This window comes from Pteropus alecto, unplaced genomic scaffold (genome assembly GCF_000325575.1).
Source record: "Pteropus alecto unplaced genomic scaffold, ASM32557v1 scaffold57, whole genome shotgun sequence".
Taxonomy (NCBI): domain Eukaryota; kingdom Metazoa; phylum Chordata; class Mammalia; order Chiroptera; family Pteropodidae; genus Pteropus; species Pteropus alecto.
This window is the reverse complement of record NW_006442508.1, coordinates 10,004,290-10,029,056: the sequence shown is the minus strand read 5'-3', so window position 1 is coordinate 10,029,056 and position 24,767 is coordinate 10,004,290. Positions and strand designations below refer to the sequence as shown.

At 37.4% G+C, this 24,767-nt stretch overlaps 1 protein-coding gene across 2 annotated transcripts in view; it reads right to left on the bottom strand.

Moving 5' to 3' along the window:
• Window positions 1-20,595: 20,595 nt before the first annotated feature.
• The window catches only part of SRD5A3 (steroid 5 alpha-reductase 3), a 15,949-nt gene continuing 11,777 nt past the window's right edge, over window positions 20,596-24,767 (bottom strand). Inside the window, exons 4-5 of one of the 2 annotated variants that reach the window (XM_006922510.3) lie at window positions 23,953-24,087; window positions 20,596-23,063 (exon numbers count right to left, since the gene is read on the bottom strand). In XM_006922510.3, coding sequence (XP_006922572.1) covers window positions 22,804-23,063; window positions 23,953-24,087 — 395 coding nt within the window. In that variant the 3' untranslated portion in view covers window positions 20,596-22,803. The remainder of the gene's footprint in view (window positions 23,064-23,952; window positions 24,088-24,767) is intronic. The other variant, XM_015597613.2, reaches the window with a different exon arrangement.

Below are 24,767 nucleotides of genomic sequence, written 5' to 3'. Positions count from 1 at the left end.
CAATATTTGTACCCCAAATTCTATCTGAGGCATCCTGGTTACTTCCACAATAATAGGATGCCAATGCACTGGGCAACTCAGTGTGAGGTAGCTCAGGGGTAAGGCAGCAAAGCTGTTTAGCAGATGTAAACAGAGATAAAGCATTGTCCCATGGGGAACCCACACGCAGTGGGGTCAGTGCAAAGTTAAGAGTATGGGCCACAGTGGGGCCTTTCCATCCTGCCCTGGTGTCACCCTGATCCAAGGGCCCTCAGGCTTTGCCAGTCTAGGCTCCAAGTGTCAGATTTCAAAGTGATCAGCTGTTTCTGTGCTCAGAAGTGCCAAATCAGAGCTGGTTCTGATTTACCTACCGTTAGGATTTAAAGCCATTATCATTCTATTCCTCACTATTGACTAACTCCTTTTTGAAAACAACAACAATAACAACAACCAGAAACAAACAAAAAAGAACAAACATGAGAACTATTTACTTCACCCCTACCCAATAAGGATGTGGGAGACTCCAATTCCAAGATGATTTTCTTTTTTTGTCCTGGCCTACATGGATATAGTCTCTCAAAAATGTAATCACTGGCAGGCACCCTTCTGGTAAGAAACCCTGATATATGTGCATTTTACTATATTTTAATATTTTTTAGTCCTACCTCCTGACTGGGTCATAAGCTTCTAGATGGTAAGATTATCTTTTATATTTATATCCCTAATACCTAGCTAATTTCCTAACATCGTAATAGTGATAGCCATCAATACAGTAGTATTAATAGCAGTAACATTCTCATTATCTGTTAGAGGAGAATCTTTTTTCTCCATTCTAGTTTTCTTTGAGGAGGAGGTCTTTCCTGGTCTCTCTCAGAGCCTCAGCCATTTTACCTCTGATGATGTGAATTTGGGCAAAGTAACTGAACCTACTGCCATCTGCTTTGCCACTTTTTTCCTCTTGGGAGGTGCAGCCCACAGGGAAAAATAGTCTCTGCTGTTCCTTCTGGGACTGCCTGCTCCCAGCTCTGGCTGCATGCAACTGAGTGGGGACAGCTCTTGATTCTGGAATTCAGTATTAGCCCAGTGCCCCTGGCTACCAGACCTGAAGTCACTCCTTCCAACCTGGCCATCTGTCTATCCCATTCTCTGTTTTCTTCCTCAACTTTTCAGAAGAAGAGGCAAGCTATTTCCTGAGCTCTCTTAGTGAGCTCTCCCTGCCCACTCCCACAATCATCAAAAGGTGGATTAAAGCTTTTTACTTTAAACAGTCCACAGAGTAAAGGCTGGTTAGAGAAGCCAAGACAGGGAGTGATGAGAAAGGAAAGTGGGGAAGCAAAAACCAGGAATTCATGCTAAGAGTTAAAGTCATTCAAAATTAAAGAGAAGGTGCTTGGAAAATTGAAATGTAAATTAATGACAAATAGCAATTTATAACTTGCTTGACCTCAACTCTAAAGCACTTCTACTATGTGCAGTGAAGCATACTTCTACCCATTGGCACGCTAAACCCCTCAGATGATGGGGACCTGTCCCCTTGTAAGCAGGACCTCTACTGGCCCAAGAGAAATGGAGAACTGCCCTTTCAGACCCATTCTTGGACTGTCCTCAGTTTCCACAAGTAAATAGAAAATTCAAAGAGAATACTAAATACATGCTCCAAGAATTCTCATTGCCCAACAATTTGCTTACCATTTCCATCTGGATGTCTCACAGGCACTACAAACAAAGCATGGGCAAAGCAGTTCTCTGGTTTCCCTCCAAAAGCCTGTTCCTTCCTCAGCTTTCACATCTCAGTAAATGGAACCAGCATTCCCTATTAGATTCCTCTCATCTCCTCCTATCCCACATCCAACCCACCAGCAAATTCTGTTGGCTCTACTGCTAAAATAGATCCTGAGCCTGTTCACCTGTATCTCCCCAGTTACCACTTTATCCAAACTAGGTGTCATTTCTCACCTGGACTATTAAAATAGGCTCCTAATTGGCCTTCCTGCTTCCCCTCTTGCCAATCTATAATCTAACAACAGCCAGGGTGAGCTTTCAAAATGAAATCATTTCATTCCCCTGCTTAACATTATCTAATGGTTTCTTAATTCTCTTAGAAAAAAATCCAAAGTCCCTATCTCTGAATTAAAGTTCTATGTGATCTAACCTCGGCGTTCTGTGTGATTCCATCTCTTAGTTCTCTCTACCTCACGTGCCATACTCAACTAAGCTTGTTTCCACCTCAGGACCTTTGTACTTGCCATTTCTCTTCTTAGAACACTCCTTTTTCAGGTCTTCTTCTGGTCATTTAGGATAAATATCACCTCCTCAAGAGAGACCTTCCTGCCCATCCATCTAAAGTAGACCCCCTCCCTCAGCCTTGTCACTTTCTGTCTCACCTTTGTTTGTTTTTTTTTAAGCTTTGTCATAGTACTTATCACTGTGAAATTATCTTGAAAATCTAATTGTTTACTTGTTACATTTATTATGTGTATCACTCAACTAAAATGTAAGCTCCATCAGGGCAGAAATCTTACCTGTTTTGCTCACTGTATTCCCAAGGTCTAAAACAATGCCTGGCCGTAGGAGATACTCCGATATGACTGAATCATTAGTTTAATGTAATTCTGAGAACAAAAAGAAAAGACAAAGAGAAACCTAGACATTGAGATAGTCTGACTCAAAAACAGATTTCTGACCTTGTCATTCCTTCCCCCTTTAAAGATCAGCCACATCCCATACCCGTATGTTCCTCCCGTAAGGCCTGAGCAGTTTGGAAGAGTATTCTATGCCTTCTTTGTCCTTGGCCTGATTCGAAGAGACAGAGTTTATCCTACTTCCTGCTCACATCCTAGTGGCCTCGAGTTCATTCATAGCCAAAGACAAGAATCAGTCTTTAACTCACCAAGAACCTTTCAACCTGGAATATCTCTCCTCCCCAAATGATTGTCAGGTCCATTTAGGCCTGACAGCAACTGAGACTCCAACTTCTATCCTCTAAGCCACTCCTCCAGATTAGGAGAAACTCTCAGACCATTCTCTTCATTGTCAACTCAGTGCTCAGAAAGTTTGATGATGTGATTCCGGGCAGAGAGGTGATTGGATATTGGGTGGGGGTGATACTCTTTCACTAAAGTAAGGCTTGAGTATTAGTGAGAAATTGGGTCAAAATTATGTGGTCTAGAGGAATATAAATTCATTAGACTTGATGAAGGTCTTTAAGATAAGAAAAGTTGTAGCCCTGAAGTGGAAGACCCTCTGTTTCCCTCGTGCCATGCTTTGAGAGTAGAGCTTGCCCACTGTGAAAAGTCTGTAGACACTGAGACCTGCCCTCCCTCTTCCCCTAGGCATGCCTATAGGACTGTGACTGACATGGTATCTCCAAGGGTAAAGGAATGGCCCTGCTTCCACCAGCATCAGAAACATCTTCATTTGTGGACTACACTAATTTGGGAATGCTCTTGCTGAAAGTGATGCAGATTTTTCTATCTTACCCCACTTCCCAAAAAAAGTAGCTGGAAAAGAAAAAAACAGCCTAAGAGAACAAAATAAGTTTGTATAAGTACTTATCACACTATAGAAGTAAAACCCCAACATCCATGTCAGGGATAACAAGCTCAAATGCTTCTAGGAATTTAAAAGGAAAAGAACCTGCCGAGTCTCCAGCCCTGTCTAAAGCAAGTGAGCATCCATTATCCTGCCCTGGGCAATTGCCACAATGGGGAGCATGACCCTAAGTTTATCAGATATTCCAAATTGTCAAGGGAGAAAAGCAAGAGATCTGAATTTTTATATGAAATTTTTAAATTTTAAAATGAGAATTGCGTTCTACTAAATATAACAGAAAATCCAAAACAACATCTAGCATAAATTAGATAAGAATGTTTTTCTCTCAAGAGAGGCATTTCAGAACAAATCCAGCAGCACCATAGTGATCAGGGATCCAGGTTCCTTCCAGCTTTCTGTTCTATCATTCCTGTGGTGTAGCCTTTATCTTCATGACCTAGTATGGCAGCTAGAGTTCTAACAGCCTGTTACAGGCAGCTGGATGGAGGACTAGCAGGAAAAAGAAGGAAACACAGAGTATGTGTCTTTTAAGAAAGCTGCCATATTTCTCACCTTCATATCTACACATACACACATATACATATGTACACATAAATATACATACATGTACACATATATGTATATATGTGTGTATAAGTTTGTGTTTGTATGTCATATCTACTGAAAAAAAACTCAGAGTTATTTTAAGAAATTGGCTCAGGTGAGTGTGGAGGCAGGCAAGTCTGACATATTTAGGGCAGGCCAGCAGACTAGAAACTCCGGCAATATTTTTATGTTAGTCCTGGAGTAGAATTCTTTCTTCTACAGGAAGCCTCAGATTTTGCTCTCAAGGCCTTCAATTTATTAGATAAGGCCCACCCACACTGAGGGTAATCTTTCTTCTTTACTTAAACTGATCTACTTTCTACTTCACTTAATCTTCACAGCAACATCTAGATTAGTATTTGAACAAACAATTGAGCATCATAGCCTAGCCAAGTTGACATATAAAATTAACTATCACAGTCACTAATTCAAAATTTTATAAAACCATGCAGGCAAAACAACACTTATCTGAGTCAGGTCTGGACTGCAGCCTGCCAATTTGCAATTCTTTCTCTATATGCTGGAGTGAGGAACTTGGCCCTTTCTGGATGTGTATGTGTTTGTGTATTACATGCCATTGAGTCAGCTCTGACCCTGTGAATGAGTGATGCCCACAATGGCCTGTCCTCATCAGCATTGCTTAGCTCCTGTAGACTCATGCCTATGGCTTCTTTTATGGAGTCAATCCATCTCATATTTGGTCTTCTGCTTTTCCTGCTGCCTTCTATTTTTCCCAGCATTATTGTCTTTTCCAAAGAACCCTGCCTTCTTTCTCATGATGTGTCATTTTTGACTCCAGCGATGTTTTAGGCTTAACTCACTGGTTCATCTTTCTGGGGTCCGTGGTATCTAGAGCTTTCCTCCAACATATTTCACATGAATCATTTTTTTCTGATTGGCCTTCTTCACTGTCCAACTTTCACATCTGTACATAGTAATTTATAGATCCACAATATAAAAATATCCTAACTAAATATCCTCCATACAACTGGAGTCACACGTGCACAGTAACAAAAGGCCTACAGTGAACATGCAAAAGTCCCACCCTTTCTGGGAGACTATATCTAGATAGATAGCTGTTCTCCTTGTTTTATTTTGTTTAGTTTTTAATTTACCACTTTGTTGATGGGACGCTATCTGATAAATAACACACTTTCTCTTTGACCCCGTCCTAACTCATTATTTTCACTTTAAAATCTGAGTTTCTGGTTCTAGGTAGTGATTTAGAGAGGCACAGGAGGGAGGGGTGAGGGGAAGGTAAGGAGTCAGGGACCAGCAAAAGCCCTGTGGCTCTTTCAACCTATAATTACCAGGCATTCCATTTACCCAGTACCACCACCCAGACAGAAGAATGCCTTTCTACTCTCTCCTCAGACAGTTTCTTTTCACTTGTTTTTCTCTTTCAAAGTTAACTTTGATAAAGTCAGCCTAGAAAACAGGCATGCTGAAAAGTCGTTTTGTCACTGATTTGTAAGAGCTGGTTTTATATATTATGAATATTTATTTTGTCATTCTATTATGTATTGCAGTTGTTTTTCTTAGTTTTTTATAACATTGTTTATGATGTCTCTCAATGTGATTCTGTACATGCTTGTAGCTTTTCTCAGTCCATTTTAACAATATTAGTACTAGAAATGTGGCTAAAGTGGGCTCATTAAAAGCACTGACACAAAATTGTATCATTTAGAAATCTACAATTTCATTAAAAGTCAAGTAGAACTAAAATTGTTTTTGCATAAAATGCATCTTTATGTTTCTTAATTCCTATAATAAATTAATACAACAATTATACAAAAATGAAAACAATTATAATTAAGTGGATCTTTTTTAGCTTTATGGGAAGCAAATTTGGTTTATCTGGTTAAGTGCTTTTCTCTGATGTTTCATTTTCAGATGTAAGTTATCTCTATTGTGATTTTGTTGCTGTTCAAAGTTCTTTGGAAGTCTCTGTAGAAACCAAGAATAGATAGGGGCCCCATGCTGTAGGGGTGTTTCTCTAATCTGTGGAACAATAGCTCTCCGTAGTTGAAAATCACAGAATGCTGATAGGAGGACAATCTGACAGGCTTACTGCTTATAATGTACTTGAATTTGACCCTCATTTGAATAGATGTTTATCCCTGTTAAGCTCATGCTTTGGATGGAAAAAACCATAATCTTAAAGAGGATGTCAACCCATTGGAGGCATTGTCTCAAATTGTTTTGTGTGTGTGTGTGTGTGTGTGAGAGAGAGAGAGAGAGAGAGAGAGAGAGAGAGAGAGAGAGAGAGACACACACACACACACACACACATCCATTTGGATCAAATACAGATTTTGCCAAATTCTGCTCTCTAGCCCAGAGTATTACATTGTTTTACTCTTAACATAGACTGAATGCCTACTAGCTAATACATTTTGTATGGAACACATTAAGAACATGCATTTTCTTGCATTTCTTGCTCTTTTCTATACTTCTTAAGCATTCATAACCATGAAATGTCTCCAGTAATGGCATATGACAAAAGTCTGTGAAACTCTTACCTGTGGTCAGGGCTGGCTACATAATTTGCTGAGCCTATTACAAAATGAAAATGTGGGACCCCTGTTCAAAAAGCAGGAAAAAAGTAAGAAGTGCAGTTAAAGTTACTAATGTAATAGGGATAATAGTGATTCATGTTATTCAATGAACTTAAAAATTGCAAAAATAATATTTTGGTGTCGATGATAGAATGTAATAAAAAATAGTTTATTAATGTGATATCTTGATTATGAAAATTTTCTGGCTCACTTGTCTGCAAATTAATCAAGATTTTATTTTCATTTTTAATAGATAAGAAATTCATTTCATGCAGTTTCTTTTTCAGTAGATATGACTGAAAGCAACATCAGCCACTCTTAGCAAATTTACAATCACAAATTTTGATCATTTTCATTTTAAAAAGTATCTTTCTGTTAATATTTTATAGGCTGTGATACTACTAAGATAAATTTCTAATAAATTATTTTGAAATATAAACTTCAGTACTTCTGGAGTATTGATTCATATGAAACAATTTTTCTAAATAGATTTAATTCTTCATATTAGTTTTATGTAAGTCGGAATTTAATTTTAAGTATAAATTTATATGATGGCACTTTAGTGTTTCCTCCGACTTGAGGAAATGTTTTCTGAAACTTGTGGAGGTGGTATAAACAACTGAAAGTGTCTTTGTGACTGGCGTGTAATTCAGAAGTCCTGCTTTTGCCTTCTGTCATTGTATCTTCAATTACAAGGGAAAAAAGTTTTAATTGTCTTCCTCGTTAACAATTAGTTCATACAAACCCTTATATGCAAATAGTGCTCTTTTCTGTAGAAAGTAATAATCTTTACGTTTAATTTCTACACCCATGGTTATTTGCTTTGCAATGTTGTAGCAGTTTTCAAAATTAGAGATTTTAAATCTTTTAAGAATTCTAATAATTCCCTAAAATATTTTCGTTCGATGCTCCTGTATATGTTCTTATTTTGTACTAATTTGCTGATAAAGTTTGCTGCCTGAGTGCCAGTAGTTCCTGTCCCAGTGTCAGGCTGGAGAGCTGATATTTGTGCAGGTGACACAAGGATTGGCAAACTGGCCTACCACTGCGGGTTCCCATGCAGAGCCCCTTCCCTTCTCTGGAGCCACAGCTGTTGCCTCTGCTTCTACTGCTGCTGCCACTATCATTACTGCAGTGTGGGCCTAGGTACCCACCCAGTTGCACCCCGAATTTCTCTGAGGCATTGCGTGCATGCTGGGGTGCCTGCACTGCCTGAGCCTTCTGCAAACATGCATGCACGACCCCTGTTGTGTGTACACTGCTCTCATGCATGCTCCATCGTCCCACAGAACTTCACTTACCAAATACAAGTTCAAAAATAAAATCATTAAGACTTTCAAGACAGCAGTAGCAGAGGATTAAACCAAGCATGGGGCCCTTCTGAAAGCGGGGCCCTATGCAACTACACGGGTCACATGCTCATGAAGCTGGCCCTACAGATAGTCCTATGGTCTATCAAGCACTAGGATTTGAGCTGTATATGGAAGAGAACGTGAGGTGGTGGGGAAATGATGGCACTAACAGATTTCCCCCATGACCTTATTAGTTTAAAGCAATAGGTTTTTGTTAAATCCACATCTTCATACTGAAATGTGTGCTGAGAGCAAGAATCTTGTCTTTTATAATTCGATATTCACCACAAAGCCTACCTCTGTGCCTTGTGCATAGTAGATGGTAAATAAATTCGGTTGAATAAATTACTATTGTTTTTAGAGGAGTAACATGTAAAAAGATGGAAATAGGTGGGTTCTCTTTTTATATAAGGCACTGAATTGACCAAAGTTGGTGCAAAAAAATATGATCTGATTGTCTGATCCAGGAGGACGAATATCATTAGTAAGCACTGCGTTTCCTATACTCACTCCAAAAATGTGGGTGTACGTAAACTTCCTGAGTTTAGTAGTCTTTCTGCCTTTGCCTATACTTATAGAGAATCTAACAATCGATTTTTTTCCCCTTTGTTTCCTAGGAGGACTTAGTTCTTTTCCAGATCCAAGGTTAAGATGGCATTATTCTTTACCAAGAGTTTCCAAAGGTTACTTGCCTCAGCCCAAATTACAAAGACTGCTGACTAAGGAAATCTAATCAAAATATACAGTGTGCGAGTGGGAAATGATAAAGGGAAGGAGGAAGGTTTATAACTGTGCCTATAACATTTTATTAAAAACTGTCTCTTTTATAGGCAAATCAGGGTGTTATTACTCTGTCAAGTACTTGCCTTGCGGGTCTTCCTTGTTTCACTTACTAAATAATAGTCTGAATTTTATTGTAAAGGAGACAGATCTGTCAAGTCATGGAAATGAAAGGTAGGCCTGGATATTGCAAGGCGAGTTACAGTGAGTTCTCAGTCTGTAGGTAGCTATGCCTTTTGTGAACCTCTACTAGCCAGTTTCTGGGTCTATCCATATCCCCAAATGCCTTTTGATCTTGATAAGTCTATACCTTATGAATAAATAAAATTTATTAGTAGGAATGTCAAAAAATGGCATACTCTGATTTTACTTATTCATTCTGATATATTCTTACAGTATCAGATGCTTCTACATCTAAATAACCACACTCCAAAAAGACATTCCAGAGAATGCAATCCAGGGTATGCAAATAAAATCCATCTGTGTTAAGAGCCTATGTCTCTCCTATATCAAACAACAATAAAAATGATAACGAAACTTAACAAACTGACAACTTGGAAAGTAATTCTGAGAAGGGAAAAATATTAAAGCATATAAAATCATGATTATGGATAGGACTTATTCAATACATTCTGGAATTCTGGAATGGAAGAACTAATGAAGAATGAAAGAGGTAGTTTTATAAAAGATAAAAGATATGTAATAAATTTAAAAGATACAAGTCAAGATCACCAAAGATATTACTAACCACGATTATGAACAAGAGGCTCAAAATAGATTTAGGTAAACTTATAATAGACTCATAAATTATTTAGTAAAATCAGGAATTTTGATGTCTTCTACATCTTTAGGTTTTTGGGCTTGATTTCATGGAGAGCACTCATCCCCTAACAAATTTTGCTCTCAGAATTGTAGCATCTGGAGACTGGGAGAGGAGAAAGGGAATCCGTTCCTATTTCATTGCCCTCACCAATTGCTGTCATCCTGAACTGTATGATTATGCTGAAATCTAAAGTTTGCTTTTATGTCTTAAAAGCAAAATCATGGAAGGAAACTCCACAGACAATTTGAGATGGAAAAGGAAAAAGATGAACTGGAAATACAGTTTGGCCACAACAATTAGATGGGATGGAGAGATGAAAAACTGAATAATCCTAATGATTATTTTCCATGTATCACTGTGAGCTACTCTCATGTGTTCATAAATACAGAATTGAAGGAGGAGTGTTATATAAGAACGAGTTAAGTTCTTTCCAATTTATTGGATTACATCATTCCTCTGGCGTGTGTTTTTTTTTTTTTAAGCTCAAAAACTTTATACAGTCCACATGTCAGAAAATCATGATCAATGTTAGTTAATAGCAGGCCACGTGGTAATAGGTCCAGAGCTCAGGAAGCAAGAAACTCAAAGTGCTGATTTTTTTTTAAGTTTGGGAGAGAAATAGGACTTTATATAGAGGCTGCAAGTTGAAGAGTAATTGTTGTCCTCTTCACTAAATAGTGTTAATCTTAATATTTTAAAGAATAAATGTAGGAATTTAATTTCTATAAAAGCCGCACTTCCCTTATAAAACCTGATACAAGTATGTGGATGGAATTGTAACAATTCATGAAACCTAAGTGATTCTTTTGACTGAATTTCATTTTATTCCTCCTTACTGTAATTGTTACTGGTTTTTTTTTTTTTTTTTTTTTGGTAGTATAAATGCACGATTGGATCATTGCCTTTCATGTGTCAATATAAACTGCACTTGATCTTTGTAAGGTAAGTATTACTGCAATTATGCAACAAAGTAAAGGCAGGAGAGTGTGCAGATAACAGTGACAAGAGAAGCATTCATTTAATTAGTATTTATTGTCTATTATGTGCTAGACATTCTTCTAGTGATGGGGACACATCTGTGAACAAAACAATAAAAAATACCCCAATACAACGAAACCGGCTCTCATGTATCTTACATTCCAGCAAGGGTAGATAGACAATAAAATAATAAGCATAAGTGAAAAAGCTCATGGTAGAATTTTTTTTAAGAAGATAGTGTATCAGTTGACTATTGCTATAGAACAAAACACTTTAAAACTAGGTGGCTCAAAACAATAAGTATTTATTATTGTTCACAAGAGCAAAGGGAGATGGAAATGAGAGGTTAGGTTGCAACTTTAAATTAAAAGGTCACCTTATTGAAGTGATTGTAGGCAGCCTCTTAGATGGACCCCAAGGAGCCACACTTCTTGATAATCTTGTCCTTGTGTAACCACCTTCAAGTGTGAGCTGGACTACTGACTCCCTTATAACAGATAGAGTATGGCAAAAGTGATGGGATGTCACTTCTGAGATTAGGTTACAAAGGGATTGTGTCTTCTGTCTTGCATACCCTTGCTTGATTGCTTGAATGGAACGTGGGTACCGTGCTATGAGCTGTTCCATAGAGAGACTTATGTGACAGGCAACTGAGAGAGATTCCTGGCCCTCACATCAATAGCCAATGAGAGATTGAATCCTGCTAACAACCATGTGAGGGAGTTTAGAGGCGTGATCTCTTCAGTGGAGCTTACAGATGAGACCTTAGCTCTGATGACATCTTGATTGTAGTGAATCTTTGAGGAAGAGGCACCCAGCTAAGTTGCACCTGAAATCCTGATGCACAGAGACTATGAGATAACAGACGTTTGTTGTTTTAAGCTCCTAAGATTTGGAGTACTTTATTACACAGCAATAACTAACTAATCCAGTGACTTGAAGGAGTTGAGGAAGTTAGCTATGTGGCTAGCTATCTGGGAGAAGACAATTCCAGGTGGAGGGAAGGAGGCCAGTGTGTCAGAAAACTGAATGAGGGCAAGAATAGCAGGAGATGAGGTAAGACAGGTGACTGGGAGCTGGATCATATAGAGTCTAGTAATTTATTATAGAAATTTTGGCCTTAATCTGAGCGAAATTGGTAGCTGTTGCAAGGTTTTGAGAGAATAGTGACATAATTTGATTTATGTTTTTGAAAGCTCGCTGTCTCGTGTTGAGAATCAGCTATAGGGAATAAGAGAGAAAGCAGGGAGACCAATTAGGAATCTACTGCAGTAAATTAGGCACAAAATGATGATGGCTTAAATCAAGGTGTTAGTTGAGTTACAATAACAGGGATGGATAGAACCATGAAATGGTTTGTGAAGTGTGAGAGAAAGAGAAGAGCCAAGGAAACTCCATTGTTTTTGGTTTGAATAAGTAAAAAATGGGAAGACTGTAGGTGAATCAGATGTAAGGGATAAGGAAAATCAGAAATTAACCTTTAACCAAGTCTATCTTGAGATACCTATCATAAATCAAACAGAGATGTTTAGTAGGCAATTGGATATATGAGTCTAGAGTTCAGAAGTGATGTTTAGGCTGGATATATAAATTTAGGAGTTGTCAGCATATAAATAGTATTTAAAGTTATGAGGCTGAATGAGATAAAGGGAGCAAGAACTGAGAATTGGCACAGTTCAACATTCGAAAGTCAGAACAAAGAGAAGGAACCTGGGAAGGAGAGCCAGGGTGGTAGGAGGAAAATCCAGAGTGTGTGGTGTCTTGGAGTCGATTAAAGAAAGTGTGTTATGGTGAAGTGACCAGCTGCTGCTGTGATGTTAGTATAAATATACTGAGAGGTGATTACTGGATTTAGCATGATCACTGGAGACCTTTTTAAGAGCAGTTTCTATGGAGTTATGAGGTCTAGAGAGTGACTGGAGTGGATTTAGCAGTGAGGGGAAAAGAAATGAAGCTAGGAAGAATGAAATGAATATTTCTAGTTTTGCTGCAAGGGCACCAGAAAAATCAGATGGTATCTGGTAAGGGAAATGGGGTTAGAAGGCTTCAAAAAGATATTTGTCTGTTAATGGGAAGGTTAAGAAAGGGCAAAAATTTGATGATTTAGTAGGAGCAAGAACGGCTAAGCGATGTTCTTGGGTAGAATCTAGGGCTCAAGTAGAGTAGCTAGCTTTGGGTAGAAATCCAGAGAGACTGTTTATAGTTTCAGGAGAAATGTAAATGACTTTGAAATGAGCGAAAAATATTACCAGTGTCCTGTCTACGACACTCTTTGGGTTATCTGCACTGTGACTTTGAGCTATTTTATAACTCAGCTATTCATAGACAATTGATATGAATGCAGATAATCCTTTCCCATAAATACACAATGAATTTTATCCAATGGAGGCACAACTGATTTCCTTCTCCTGCTATAGAAGCCAGTTTTGCAACTATTAAGCAAATTCATTTTGGCATACATCATTGTCCATATATGTGTCTGCTTTTAGAATTCTTCTTTGAACTGGTTGTAACATCTTACTGGTTCCTCCATTACTTACTGAGTTAAAATTTTTGGCACATGTTCATTTTATATTTGTATGAGAATCATGATTTTACATTCTTTTTTTAAAAGCAGGAGTGAGGTCTGCATCATAGCAGAGTGAGAAAACTCCTTTGTTTCTCCCTTTACATTTATAAATTGGATGACGGTAACTCAACAAAGGATCCCCTGCTTAACATACAAACATGCCTGAAAAGTCCACACATTGGACATTTGATGGTGGGCATACTGGAATGAGTAGGGGAGGCAGGACGAGAGGAAGGACAGGGGTAGTGGCCGCAGATGCAGTGCAGCACCCACTGTGGTTCCAGCAAGCAGGGCAACAGTGGAGAAGTCAGGCTGCAGCCTTCACACTATTACCTGGAGTGTAAATGGGGCAGAAGCAGTGCTCCTCTGGGAACAGGAATCTTCCCTTACCCACATCCTCACTGTGGAAGACCCTGGTAGAGGTAGCAGTGTCAATAGCCATTGCTAGCAGGATGAGGGTGGAGTCATGAGACTGCAAACTTGCCTCCATTTCACGCACATCCTGGCAGAGCCCAATAAAGAAAGCTGAGATGCCTTAAATAGCTAATGGTGCTGGCAAACATTGCTGGCAGGGGAGCAGAGCCGTGAAATTGTGAACTTACCTTCCTGGCCCCACCTATCCCAGCAGAGCCTGGAAGAGGCAATGGAGATGTCTCCCAAAACACAGTAGTACCAGTAATCATTAGTAAAAAGAAGGTAGCACTGGGATCTCGCAAAACCAGTCCTCCACCATCCTCCACATTCCACCACCACAGGGTTAACTGGTCACAGAAGAAACACCCCCCACCCCTGTGGGCATTTTCCTTAACCTACATGACACTGCTCCACAGGATCCTAGAGGCGTAAATAGTGCAGGTAAGAGAAAAAAAAAATTTTGTGCTATAACACCATCTACTGGAAAACAAAAGGAAGAGTATCCTACCTATCAACCTGCTGCATCGTTGAGAGCAAAACAGAATCTAAACAAGAAAAGAATTTACTACCTCAAATGTGCAGGCTGAAAAACAATCCATCAAATACCATGAACAACCAAGGTGACTTGGGAACACAAAAAGTAAAAAGCCTCCAGAAACCAAACTCAAGGTCATAGAAGACTGTGATTTAAATGACAGAGAATTCAAAATTGCAAAAATCAAGAATGCAAGATTGAAGTTCAGCAAGCTACAAGAGAACTCAGAAAAGCAGTTCAATGAAGTCAGGAATAAAATTAACAAACAAAAGGAGTACTTTACCAAGAAATTCAAACTATAAAAAGGAATCAAACAGAAATTCTGCAGCTGAAGAACTCAATAAATGAGATGAGGAATGCATTAGAGACCATTGGAAACAGAGTGGACCAGACGTCAGAAATAATTAGCAAGCTCGAAGAAAGAAACCTAGAAATGATCAAGGAAGAAGACAGAGAACTAGGAGTTAAAAAAAAAAAAAAAATAGAAAAGGACTCTACAAGAGCTACCTGAATCCATTAGGAACAGCAACATAAGGATAATGAATATATCAGAAAGAGAAGAGAAGGAGAAGCAAAGAAAGAATTCTCAGGGCAGCCATGGCAAAAAGACGATAACCTACAAAGGAAACCCCATTAGATTAACAACAGATTTTTCAGTAGAAACATTACAAGCTGAGAGAGAGTGGAAGGAAATAGTAAAAATGTTGAAAAAGAGGAACCATCAGCCAAGGATAATATATCCAGCAAAGTTATCCTTTAGATATGAAGGACAAATAAAGGCTTTCTCAGACCAATGAAAGCTGAGAGAATTCACCACAAGACCTGCATTACATGAAATGTTGAAAGGAACTTTTCTACCAGAAAAAAAAGACAAAAGTATACAAAACTGTGAGTAAGATGATTAACAGACATACAGAAGCAGGCAATTGCAGCTCTACCTCAGAATAGGATATTAAATATTTAATTATAATATAAAGGTTAAAAGAGAAAAAGGGCATTTAAAATCACTATAACTATCGCAATTTGGTTGTGAATGTATAACATAAAAAGAGATAATTTGTGATGAAATCATAGAAGGGGAGATAGAAAAGGACTGAACAGGTACAGGTGAATGAATAAGGGGCAATCAGAAGAAAAAGGCCTATTGTATGTATGAGACATTTTACACAAACTTAAGAGTAACCAAAAAACAAAATCCAGAGCTGAGACATGAAATGTAAAAGAGGAAACAAAGAAAAAAAATATCATAGAAAACTACCAAACTAAAATAGCAGAATTACAATGGAAAAGAAACAATGGAAATACAGATAAACCACAAAACAGATAAAATGCTTGTAGTAAATCCTCATATATCAATAATCGCTCTAAATATAAATGGTCAAAGAACTCAGGACCAAAAGGCAGAAAGAAGTGGGATGAATTAAAAAACAAGACTCAACTATATCTTGCCTGCAGGAGCTTCATCTCAGCTCCAAAGACAAGTTCAAAGTGAAGGGGAGGAAGATGATATTCCAAGTAAATGGCATCCAGAGAAAAGAGGGTGTAGCAATATTTATGTCAAACAAAATAGATTTCAAGGTTGAAAAGGAAACAAGGGACAAGATAGGCATTTTTTAATGATTAAGGGGACAATTCATCAAGAAGACATAAAAGCTATCAATATATATATACCCAACCTGGGAGCACCAACATATGTAAAGCAGTTACTAACAGATCTTAAGGAGAGAAACTGACAAAAATACAGTTATAGTAGGCGACCTGAATACTGCATTGACAGCAATGGATAGATCATCCAGACAGAAAGTCATAAGAAAATACTGGCATTAAACAACACATTAGACCAAATGGACTTAATCAATATTTATAAAACTTTCTCTCCAAAAGTAACACATTCTTCTCAAACGCACATAAAACATTCTCAAGGATAGACCATATGTTGGGGCACAAAACTAGTCTCAATAAATTTAAGAAGAATGAAATCATATTTTCTAACCACAACAGTATAAAACTGGAAATTAACCATAAGAAGAAAGCTGAAAAACACACACAAATATGTGGAGATTAAGCAACAGGATACTAACCAACTATTGGGTCAAAGAAAAAATAAGAGATCAAAAGCTACATAAAGAAAAATGAAAATGAAAGCACAACACACTGAAATTTGGGGGATGTAGCAAAAGTGGTATTAAGAGGGAAGTTTATAGCTTTACAGGCCTACCTCAAGAAACAAGAAAAATTCCAAATAAACAATCTAACATTACACTTTAAAGAACTAGAAAAAGAAGAACAAACAAAGCCCAAAGTCAGTAGAAGGAAGGAAATAATAAAAATCAGAGTGGAAATAAATGAAAGAGAACAAAAAGACAACAGAAAAATTAACGAAACAAAAAACAGGTTATTTAAAAAGAAACAAAATTGATAAACCTTTGGCTACACTCACTAAGAAGGAAACAGGGAAGACTCAAATAAATAAAATCAGAAATGAAAGAGGAGAAGTTAAAACAGATACCACAGAAATACAAAGAACTATGCAAGAATACTGTGAAAGGTTATATGCCACCAAATTTTATAACCTAGAAGAAATGGACAAATTCTTAGATGTATATAAGCTTCCTAGACTGAGTCATGAAGAAGTGGAAAACCTAAATAGACAAAAAATAAAAAGTCCAGGACCAGATGGCTTCACTGGTGAAATCTACCAGAAATTCAAAGAAAATTTAATACCAATCTTTCTTAACCTCTTCCAAAAAATTGAAGAAGGAATGAATACTTCCTAACTTACTTTATGAGGCCAATAATACCTGATACCAAAACCAGGCAAGGACAATGCAGAAAAAGAAAATTACAGGCCAATATCTCTAATGAACATAAATGCAAAAATCTTAAACAAAATACTAGCAAATCAAAATAGCGATACATTACAAACATAATTCATCACGATCAAGTGGGGTTCATTTCAGGGATGCAAGGATGGTTTAATATCCACAAATCAATGTGATATACCACGTGAATATAATAAAAGATAAAAATCATATGATCATATAAATAGATACAGAAAAAGCATTTGACAAGATACAATAGCCATTTATGATTAAAACATCCAATAAAATATGTATAAAAGGAAAGTAACTCAATGTAATAATAAAAGCCATATATGACATATCCTCAGCTAACATCATATTCAATGGTGAAAAATTGAAAGCTTTTCTTCTGTGATCAGGAATAGGACATGGATTCCCACTCGCACCACTGCTATTCAACATTATACTAGAAGTCCTAGCTAGACCAATTAGGCAAGAAAAATAAATAAATAAAAGTCCTCCAAGTTGGGAATGAAGTAAAACTGTCACTCTCTGCAGATAACATGATTCTATATAGAGAAAACCCTAAAGACTCCACAAAATTTTTTTAGAAACAATAAATACAGTAAAATTGAAAGATACAAAATAAATATACAAAAATCTGTTGCATTCCTATATATTAACAACAAAATATCAGAAAGAAGAATGAAGAAAACAATTTCCATTTACGATTGCAACAAAAAGAATAAAATATCTAGAAATAAACAAAGGAAGTGAAGGACCTATATACTGAAAACTACATGACATTGTTGAAAGAAATTGAAGAAGACATAAAGAAATGGAAAAGCATTTCATGTTCATGGATTGGAGGAATTAATATTGTAAAAATGGCCATATCACCTAAAGCAACATACAGATTTAATGCAATCCCTATCAAAATCCCAACGGCATTTTTCACAGAAATAGAACAAAAACCCTCAGACTTGTATAGAAACCCAAAATACCCTGAATTGCTAAAGCGATCCTGAGAAAAAAGAACAAAGCCAGAGATATCACACTCCCTGCTTCAAACCATACTACAAAGCTACAGTCATCAAAACAGTATGATATTGGCAGAAAAGCGCACACACACACGCCAATGAAAAATAATTGATACACCAGAAATAGACCCACACATAAACAGGCAACCAATTTTCAACAAAGGAGCTAAAAACATACAATGGAGAAAGGAAAGTCTCTTCAATAAATGGTGTGCAAAAACTGGAAAGCCACATGCAAAAGAAACTAGACTACTATCTGACACAATACACAAAAATTAACTCAAAATAGATAAAAGTAATGACTAGAAGACTTGAAACAATAAAATACATAGAAAAAAATATAGGCACTAAACTTATGGACCTCAGTCTCACAGGAGTTTTTATAAACTTGACCCCAAAGGCATGAGAGGTAAAAGCAAAAATAAACAAATGAAATTACATGCAACTAAAAAGATTCTGCACAGCAAAAGAAATCATCGACCAAACAAAAAGGTAACCAATCAAATGGAAAAAGCTATTTTCAAATGACACCTCTGATAAAGAGTTAACATCCAAAATATATAAAGAATTCATCCAACTGAACAATGAAAAAACCCTAAACAATCCAGTAGAAAATGAGCAGAGGACCTGAATAAACACTTTTCCCAGGAAAACATATAGGTGGTCAACATATACATATAAAAATGCTCAACACCTCTAGCTATATGGTAAATCAAATCAAAAGCACAATGAAATATCGCTTCACACTTGTTAGAATGGCTATCATCAACGAGACAAGAAATAACAAGTGTTGGCTAGGATGTGGAGAAAAGGGAAATACCTCATACACTGCTGGCAGGAATGTAAATTGGTACAGCCGCTATGAAAAAAAGTATGGAGTTTCCTCAAAAAATTAAAAATAGAGCTACTATATGACCCAGAAATTCCTCTTCTGAGTATCTACCCCCCAAATTTGAAAGGACTTTCTTATAAAGATATTTGTACCCCCATGTTCACTGCAGCATTATCTACAATAGCCAAGACATGGAAACAATCTAAGTGTCCTTCAACAGATGATTCAATAAAGATGTAGTACATATATACAGTGGAGTATTACTCAGCCATAAAAAAGATGAAATACTGCCATTTGTAACAACATGAATGGTTTTTGAAAGTATTACGATAAGTGAAATAAGTCAGATGGAAAAAGACAAGAACTGTATGAATTCACTAATTGGGATATAGAACTGAAAGCAAAAAACAAATGAACTCATATCTATAAGGGGCAGGGGGCAGGAGGGAGGATGAAGAAGGTAAAGGGGGTCAAATGTATGGTGATGGAAGGAAACTAGACTTTAGGTCATCAGTGAGCACATGATAAGAGTATACAGCTTTGTATTATAAAGTTATAAGCCTGAAATGTATATAATGTCATTAACCAATGTTACTCCATAAATTTTTTTAAAGTATCCTTCAACAATAGTAATGAGGGAAGGTAGTGTATACGGGTGCAGATGCTTACGTGGGTGGAGGTGGAGGTGAAGGTGGTAACTTGTGGAAGTTCTCTTATAATAGCTTCATTTTCTTGAGGACAAGAAGATGTAACATAACCAAGTGGGAGAGTGAACTGACTAGGGAATTTTAGTATGACTGCAGCAGTAAAGACCACTTGAGGTAGGCTTCAGTGGATTGTATTTCTGCAGCCACAGTTGAGTTGCTTAGGTGCAAACACTGAGGGAGAGCTGAATTTAACCAGGGTTGTGGCTGTGCTAAAACAATAGGAAAAAGCAATGTAAGGAGGCAAGAGAGTTGAGGGTTTATACAGAGGAATGATTAAGTGATTTACCTGGAATTTAAGCTAGTAAAAAGATAAAACTTACTGGAAGCAAAGGACAATAAAAATGCCATGAGGTCAAGAGACTGGAGGTCTCAGTAGGGGGTCAAGACTATTGGAGTTATAATACGAGACTATATATGAGCTGGAAAGATAGGAGCTGGTAGTCAGAAAGGAAGCAAAATATCGTCTCTATTTGGGGCCAGCATTCTAGCATCCAAACATTCTATTGTTTGTCACTTACCTGTTAACCACCGAAGTCTCCTTTTAGTGTGTGGAAGCACAGATGTTTTGCACGGAGTGCTTTCTTTCCCCTTCTCCTAGTTTTATTCTTATGGTCTTTCTCAAATGAGATGATTCCATGAAATCAAGTCTTGTTGGTTTTCAAGAGTGAACAGAATCTGCAGACAGACAGGCATCATAATGAGCAGGGGTGTCTCTACGGAAGGTTGCGCAGTTCATGCACTGCACAAAGAACACCAGGCTGAATGGGTAGGTGGGGTTGAGATCCAGCCTAAGCTCTGCTCATTTAGCTGCAGCCCCATCACCAGTTGCCTTTTGTGCCCATAGTTTCATGCCCTGCTATGAGAGGGCTGTTCCTAGCGATGCCTTTTCTAATTCACAGAAAGGTGCTGTGTAGGCCAGGGAGCCCTGATTAAAACTGCACATGTGCTATAAGATTTTACCCAGAGGGCTAGATTTGGCAGGCAGATTTGTTTTTTTGCTGAGAAGTCCCTTGTGTTCTTTTGTGCTTCAAATATTCAGACTTTTTGAAGGAAGAGACACAATTATATTTTCTCAATTAAGTACATAGAGTAGCTCTTTATAATAGTTTTTATTTGGATAATTAAATTTTGCTTTTCCCCAAACCAATACATAGCTTTCTAGATCATTGGTATTTAGGAAAAATGATGAAGTATGGGTCACATGAATTATTTATGGATCACTGCCACCACTATTTCTTGTTCATTTATCAAAAAAAAATCTTACAAGGTTAGATTAACATAAAACATATACATGAAAGTTGGCAGAAATTGCTTACATAGGTGTAAAAAAATTTCTACTTGCTCATTTGTTGTTTGAAGTTCTCCTTTAAAGCATCAGTTCACTTTGGGATACATTACTTATCAATGGTCCTTGAGTTTTTTAGGTACCTTTAGTTATGCAAATGTTTATAGTCTCCTTAAACTATTAAGCTTCATATAAAAATCTCTGCAAAGGCTTTTTTTTTTGGTAGGAATTCTGGCAATAACCACTCATTGAATTAAAAACATAATACAGAACAGTTTTGTAGAGACAAAACCATCCATGCTCACTGAAAGCAAATGTTAGTACAGGGCATGAGTCACAACTAGGACACTACAAAGGCTATTTTCCGCATACTTTTAGTCAGTAGTTAACCCAGTAAACGCTGTTAGGAGGTAGATCAGTATCATTTCCCCTAATTTAATTGTAACAGAACGAAATGAGGCTATTCAACCAACCTCTCCATCCCCAAGTGATTTCTGGATTACCCATGTGAACAATTTGCCAACTCTCTATGGTGTACCCCACTTCAGGCATGTGGAAAATTTTCATTGACACAAAGAGCAATGCTGATTGTGATCTTGCAAGCACAGCACCATTCTCCATTATTCTCCATGGCTAAGCTTTCATCAAAGACCATGCTACATTGTTCTGAACCCCTACATAGTTCTGAACCCCTCTGAGGACATCACGACTTCTTCTTTTATCTTTACCTAGAAATGCAATGTTTGGGCAAGAAAGGGAAAGTAAGGGACTTGGAAGAATATGCAAGGGATGGCCAAGATAGTGAGGCTGGGAATGCTTTCTCATAGGCGCTGATAATGTAGGTTCTTCACAGGGATACTCATTATTTTACCTAATTGTACAATGAACATCAAATTCCCAGTTTAACCTAGGTATAAAATGGCATGTGAAAGCAAAATATTTTTTCCCTCAAGTAATTTGGTATTAAAAATTATTCATGCCATTTAGACCAAACTGCAACATGCTTTACATTTCCAGTGTAGAAAGTTTGGTTCCCGAGTCCTGGTCCTGATGATGGCAAATCTAAATGATAAATGAAATAAATAAGTCATTTATCTGAATAGACTGAGCAACTGATTGAAGTATTTGATTGACGGGAGGGGAAATGCTATAGAATTATTTAAAAAACTTTAGAATACATTTTGACATGCATATATTAAAAGTTAGATTAGAAAGAATTTCAGTTTACCAGTTTTGATTTACTGTTTCATGGGTGAGGGAGCAGAGGATATTCTTAGACTGTGTGTTTGATATGTGTCTAGTTAATAATGAGTTTCTTTCCTCCACAGCAAGATACATATTAGTGCAAAATTTTAGTACCTAGACTATGACATCCGCATAACAGGAATAAATACCTCAGTCAAAAGGCCAGTAAAATCTTATGTCGCATGAATATGCAGTTTTACTGCATTGCTCAGGCTTAGTATTATTTTTCAAGTTTTTGTTCTTATTTCACATCATGCATATATTTTAATTTAATCATGGCTATTTTCTTTAACATAAGCTATTTTAAGCATAAACTTTATTCCTAAATAGCTTCGGATTCATTCTATTAGTTAAACTCAGGTGCTATGGCCATACCACCCTGAATAAGCCCAATCCCATCAGTCACAGATGATCTTATCTCTTCCTTTGTGTATATGTGTCCTTGTTTGAAGATGTTTGCACATTCTTGGTTAGTATGCTTTTGAACCAGCTTGGAGAAGCCTCATTTACTTTTTAGCAGTTGGTTGGTTTTATAACCATCTCAGAAATCAGACACAGCACTCCCAGGTCTTCCAGAAGTAGTTTGTCTTTGAAGATTCATTTTCTTGAGGGGTACTGCTTTGCTCATTCAGTGAAGACTTTTGGGTATAAAAATGGAACAGAGAGTTTCAAACAGTTCTGCAGAAACTGCAATTTGGTCTCTAGACTTCACTGTCCTTAGGAATTGAACCTGTCTCCTGGCTTGAATTCTTTAGGACTGAGGTTATCTTAAAACAGAAATGGTAGGAAAGCTTTCCTATGCTTTGGGTAGGAGACAAATTTGCTTTGGTAAAATCTGTGGCTGAGGAAAGCACACAGGGCCTGGCTGAAGAAGACATATGTCACCACTAGCCACCAGGTTAAGTTGTGGAATCCAAAGGTGACAGCCATGGAAATGTAGATCATCAGCTCTGCTAAGTAGTTAGGGGAAGAAACATATTCAAACCAGTCTCCGAAAGGGATCCGGTGGTTACAGTGAATGATCACTCCTGAAATGGAAAAAAAAAAGAAAAACTTCTGAACATTTGAAGCTGCAAAAAGAAAGTTTTACATCACTTCCCAAATCATTTACAAAAACTCTTATTAAGAGAAGAATATGACAGACCTGTGTGCAAACCACCTTCTGTCACACTTCCACTGTCAATCTACAATGTATTTAAAAAATCACATGCTTAGGTTATACTATCAGATATAAATAAGCACAAAAGGAAAGCCAGTTTCTTTAATAATCCTCCAAGCTAGAAATTAAGAGCTCAGATTCCAGAATGAGACTGCCTGAGTTCAAATCCTGACTCTTTCACTTACCATCTGTATAACTTCAGGTAAGTTGCTTAACCTCTCTGTGCCTCAGTTTCCTCATCTGTAAAACGAAGATAAGACTGTATCCCCCTCAAGTGAGTACTGTGAAGCTCTATGCAAAGTACTCAGAATAGGGCCTGTCACAAAATAAGCACTCGATAAATGATGAATAATACTATTCCATTTTTAATACTTCAAAAAGCCTAATAAAAATTGCACCTGTGATAAGTCAACACACGCTAACTAAAAAGTCAAGTTTTTTCTTTTGGCTTGGAATGATACTAACTCAGCATGGAAATACCAGTGCTCACATGCTGCTTAGACAGATAAATGCAAGACAGGCCACAAAATGCAGGAACAGAATAAAATCATAAATATCAGGGCTAATGGGGCCAGAGAGATCTTTCAGTATAATCCTCTCATTTCACAGATGGGAAGATCAAGACCCAGAGAGGTGTTCTGTCAAAAATGAATATTTGATAGATTAGTCAACTAGTGCAGGAAAGAAAAGAATGAAGAAACATGGAAAACTAACTGAGGATCAAAATCCACAGGCAGTGGCTCTAAAAGATATCTCACCTGCTTTGTTTTTTCTGAGATTGCCAAGAATGACGTGGCACTTATACTGATGGACAGATGACCAGATGAACATCATCATTCCGAGGATATGGAACCATCGAGCTTGCATCAAGAGATTTTTCCCTATCACATAGACTACAGAAATATGAATTATTAGCCGATGCTGCAAACTTTCAGAGGTTCAGGGAATTTAAAAAATCATATAGTTAGTAGAACACAATTATCCACTTATTCTGTTCCTCATGACTAGAAAATTATCCTGACAGAATTTCTCAAGTACAGAGAGGGGAACACTATGCAAATTTGTTCCTCAGCCAGGGGCAGCTTCACTGGCAGAGAATTCTATAAGATACAGTCTCTTGTTCCTTCTTCAAAGGCTTTAAGCACAGAGTTTATTAGCTCTGTCTCCTGCCCTTGTGATGCACTTCTGTGGAGTGAGACAACTTTGCACTCCTATTTCTAAGCCTTATTTTATGTCTTCTTTCTTACATGCTATTGTCAAGAGAACACTGAAATCTCTCACTGAGCCACTATCTTAAACCACTGTAAGGGAGACCCTGAAGGTGGAATGCTGACTGACTTAATTGGCTCTAGCCAATGAAGACAACCTCTGGAGGTAAAGACTAAGAATGGGGCTTTTCAAAAAGAGGAGAAACGTGAACTTCCAGATGAAGAAGAGTGTCCTTTTCTGATTAGAGATTTAGTTTTAAGAGAAGAAACACTCAAAGTATCATCTTCTTCTTTCTTCTCCAGCTATAAGGAAGAAAAGAAGAATGCAGGTCTTTTAAAAACTGGTATCAGAAAAGCTAATTAAG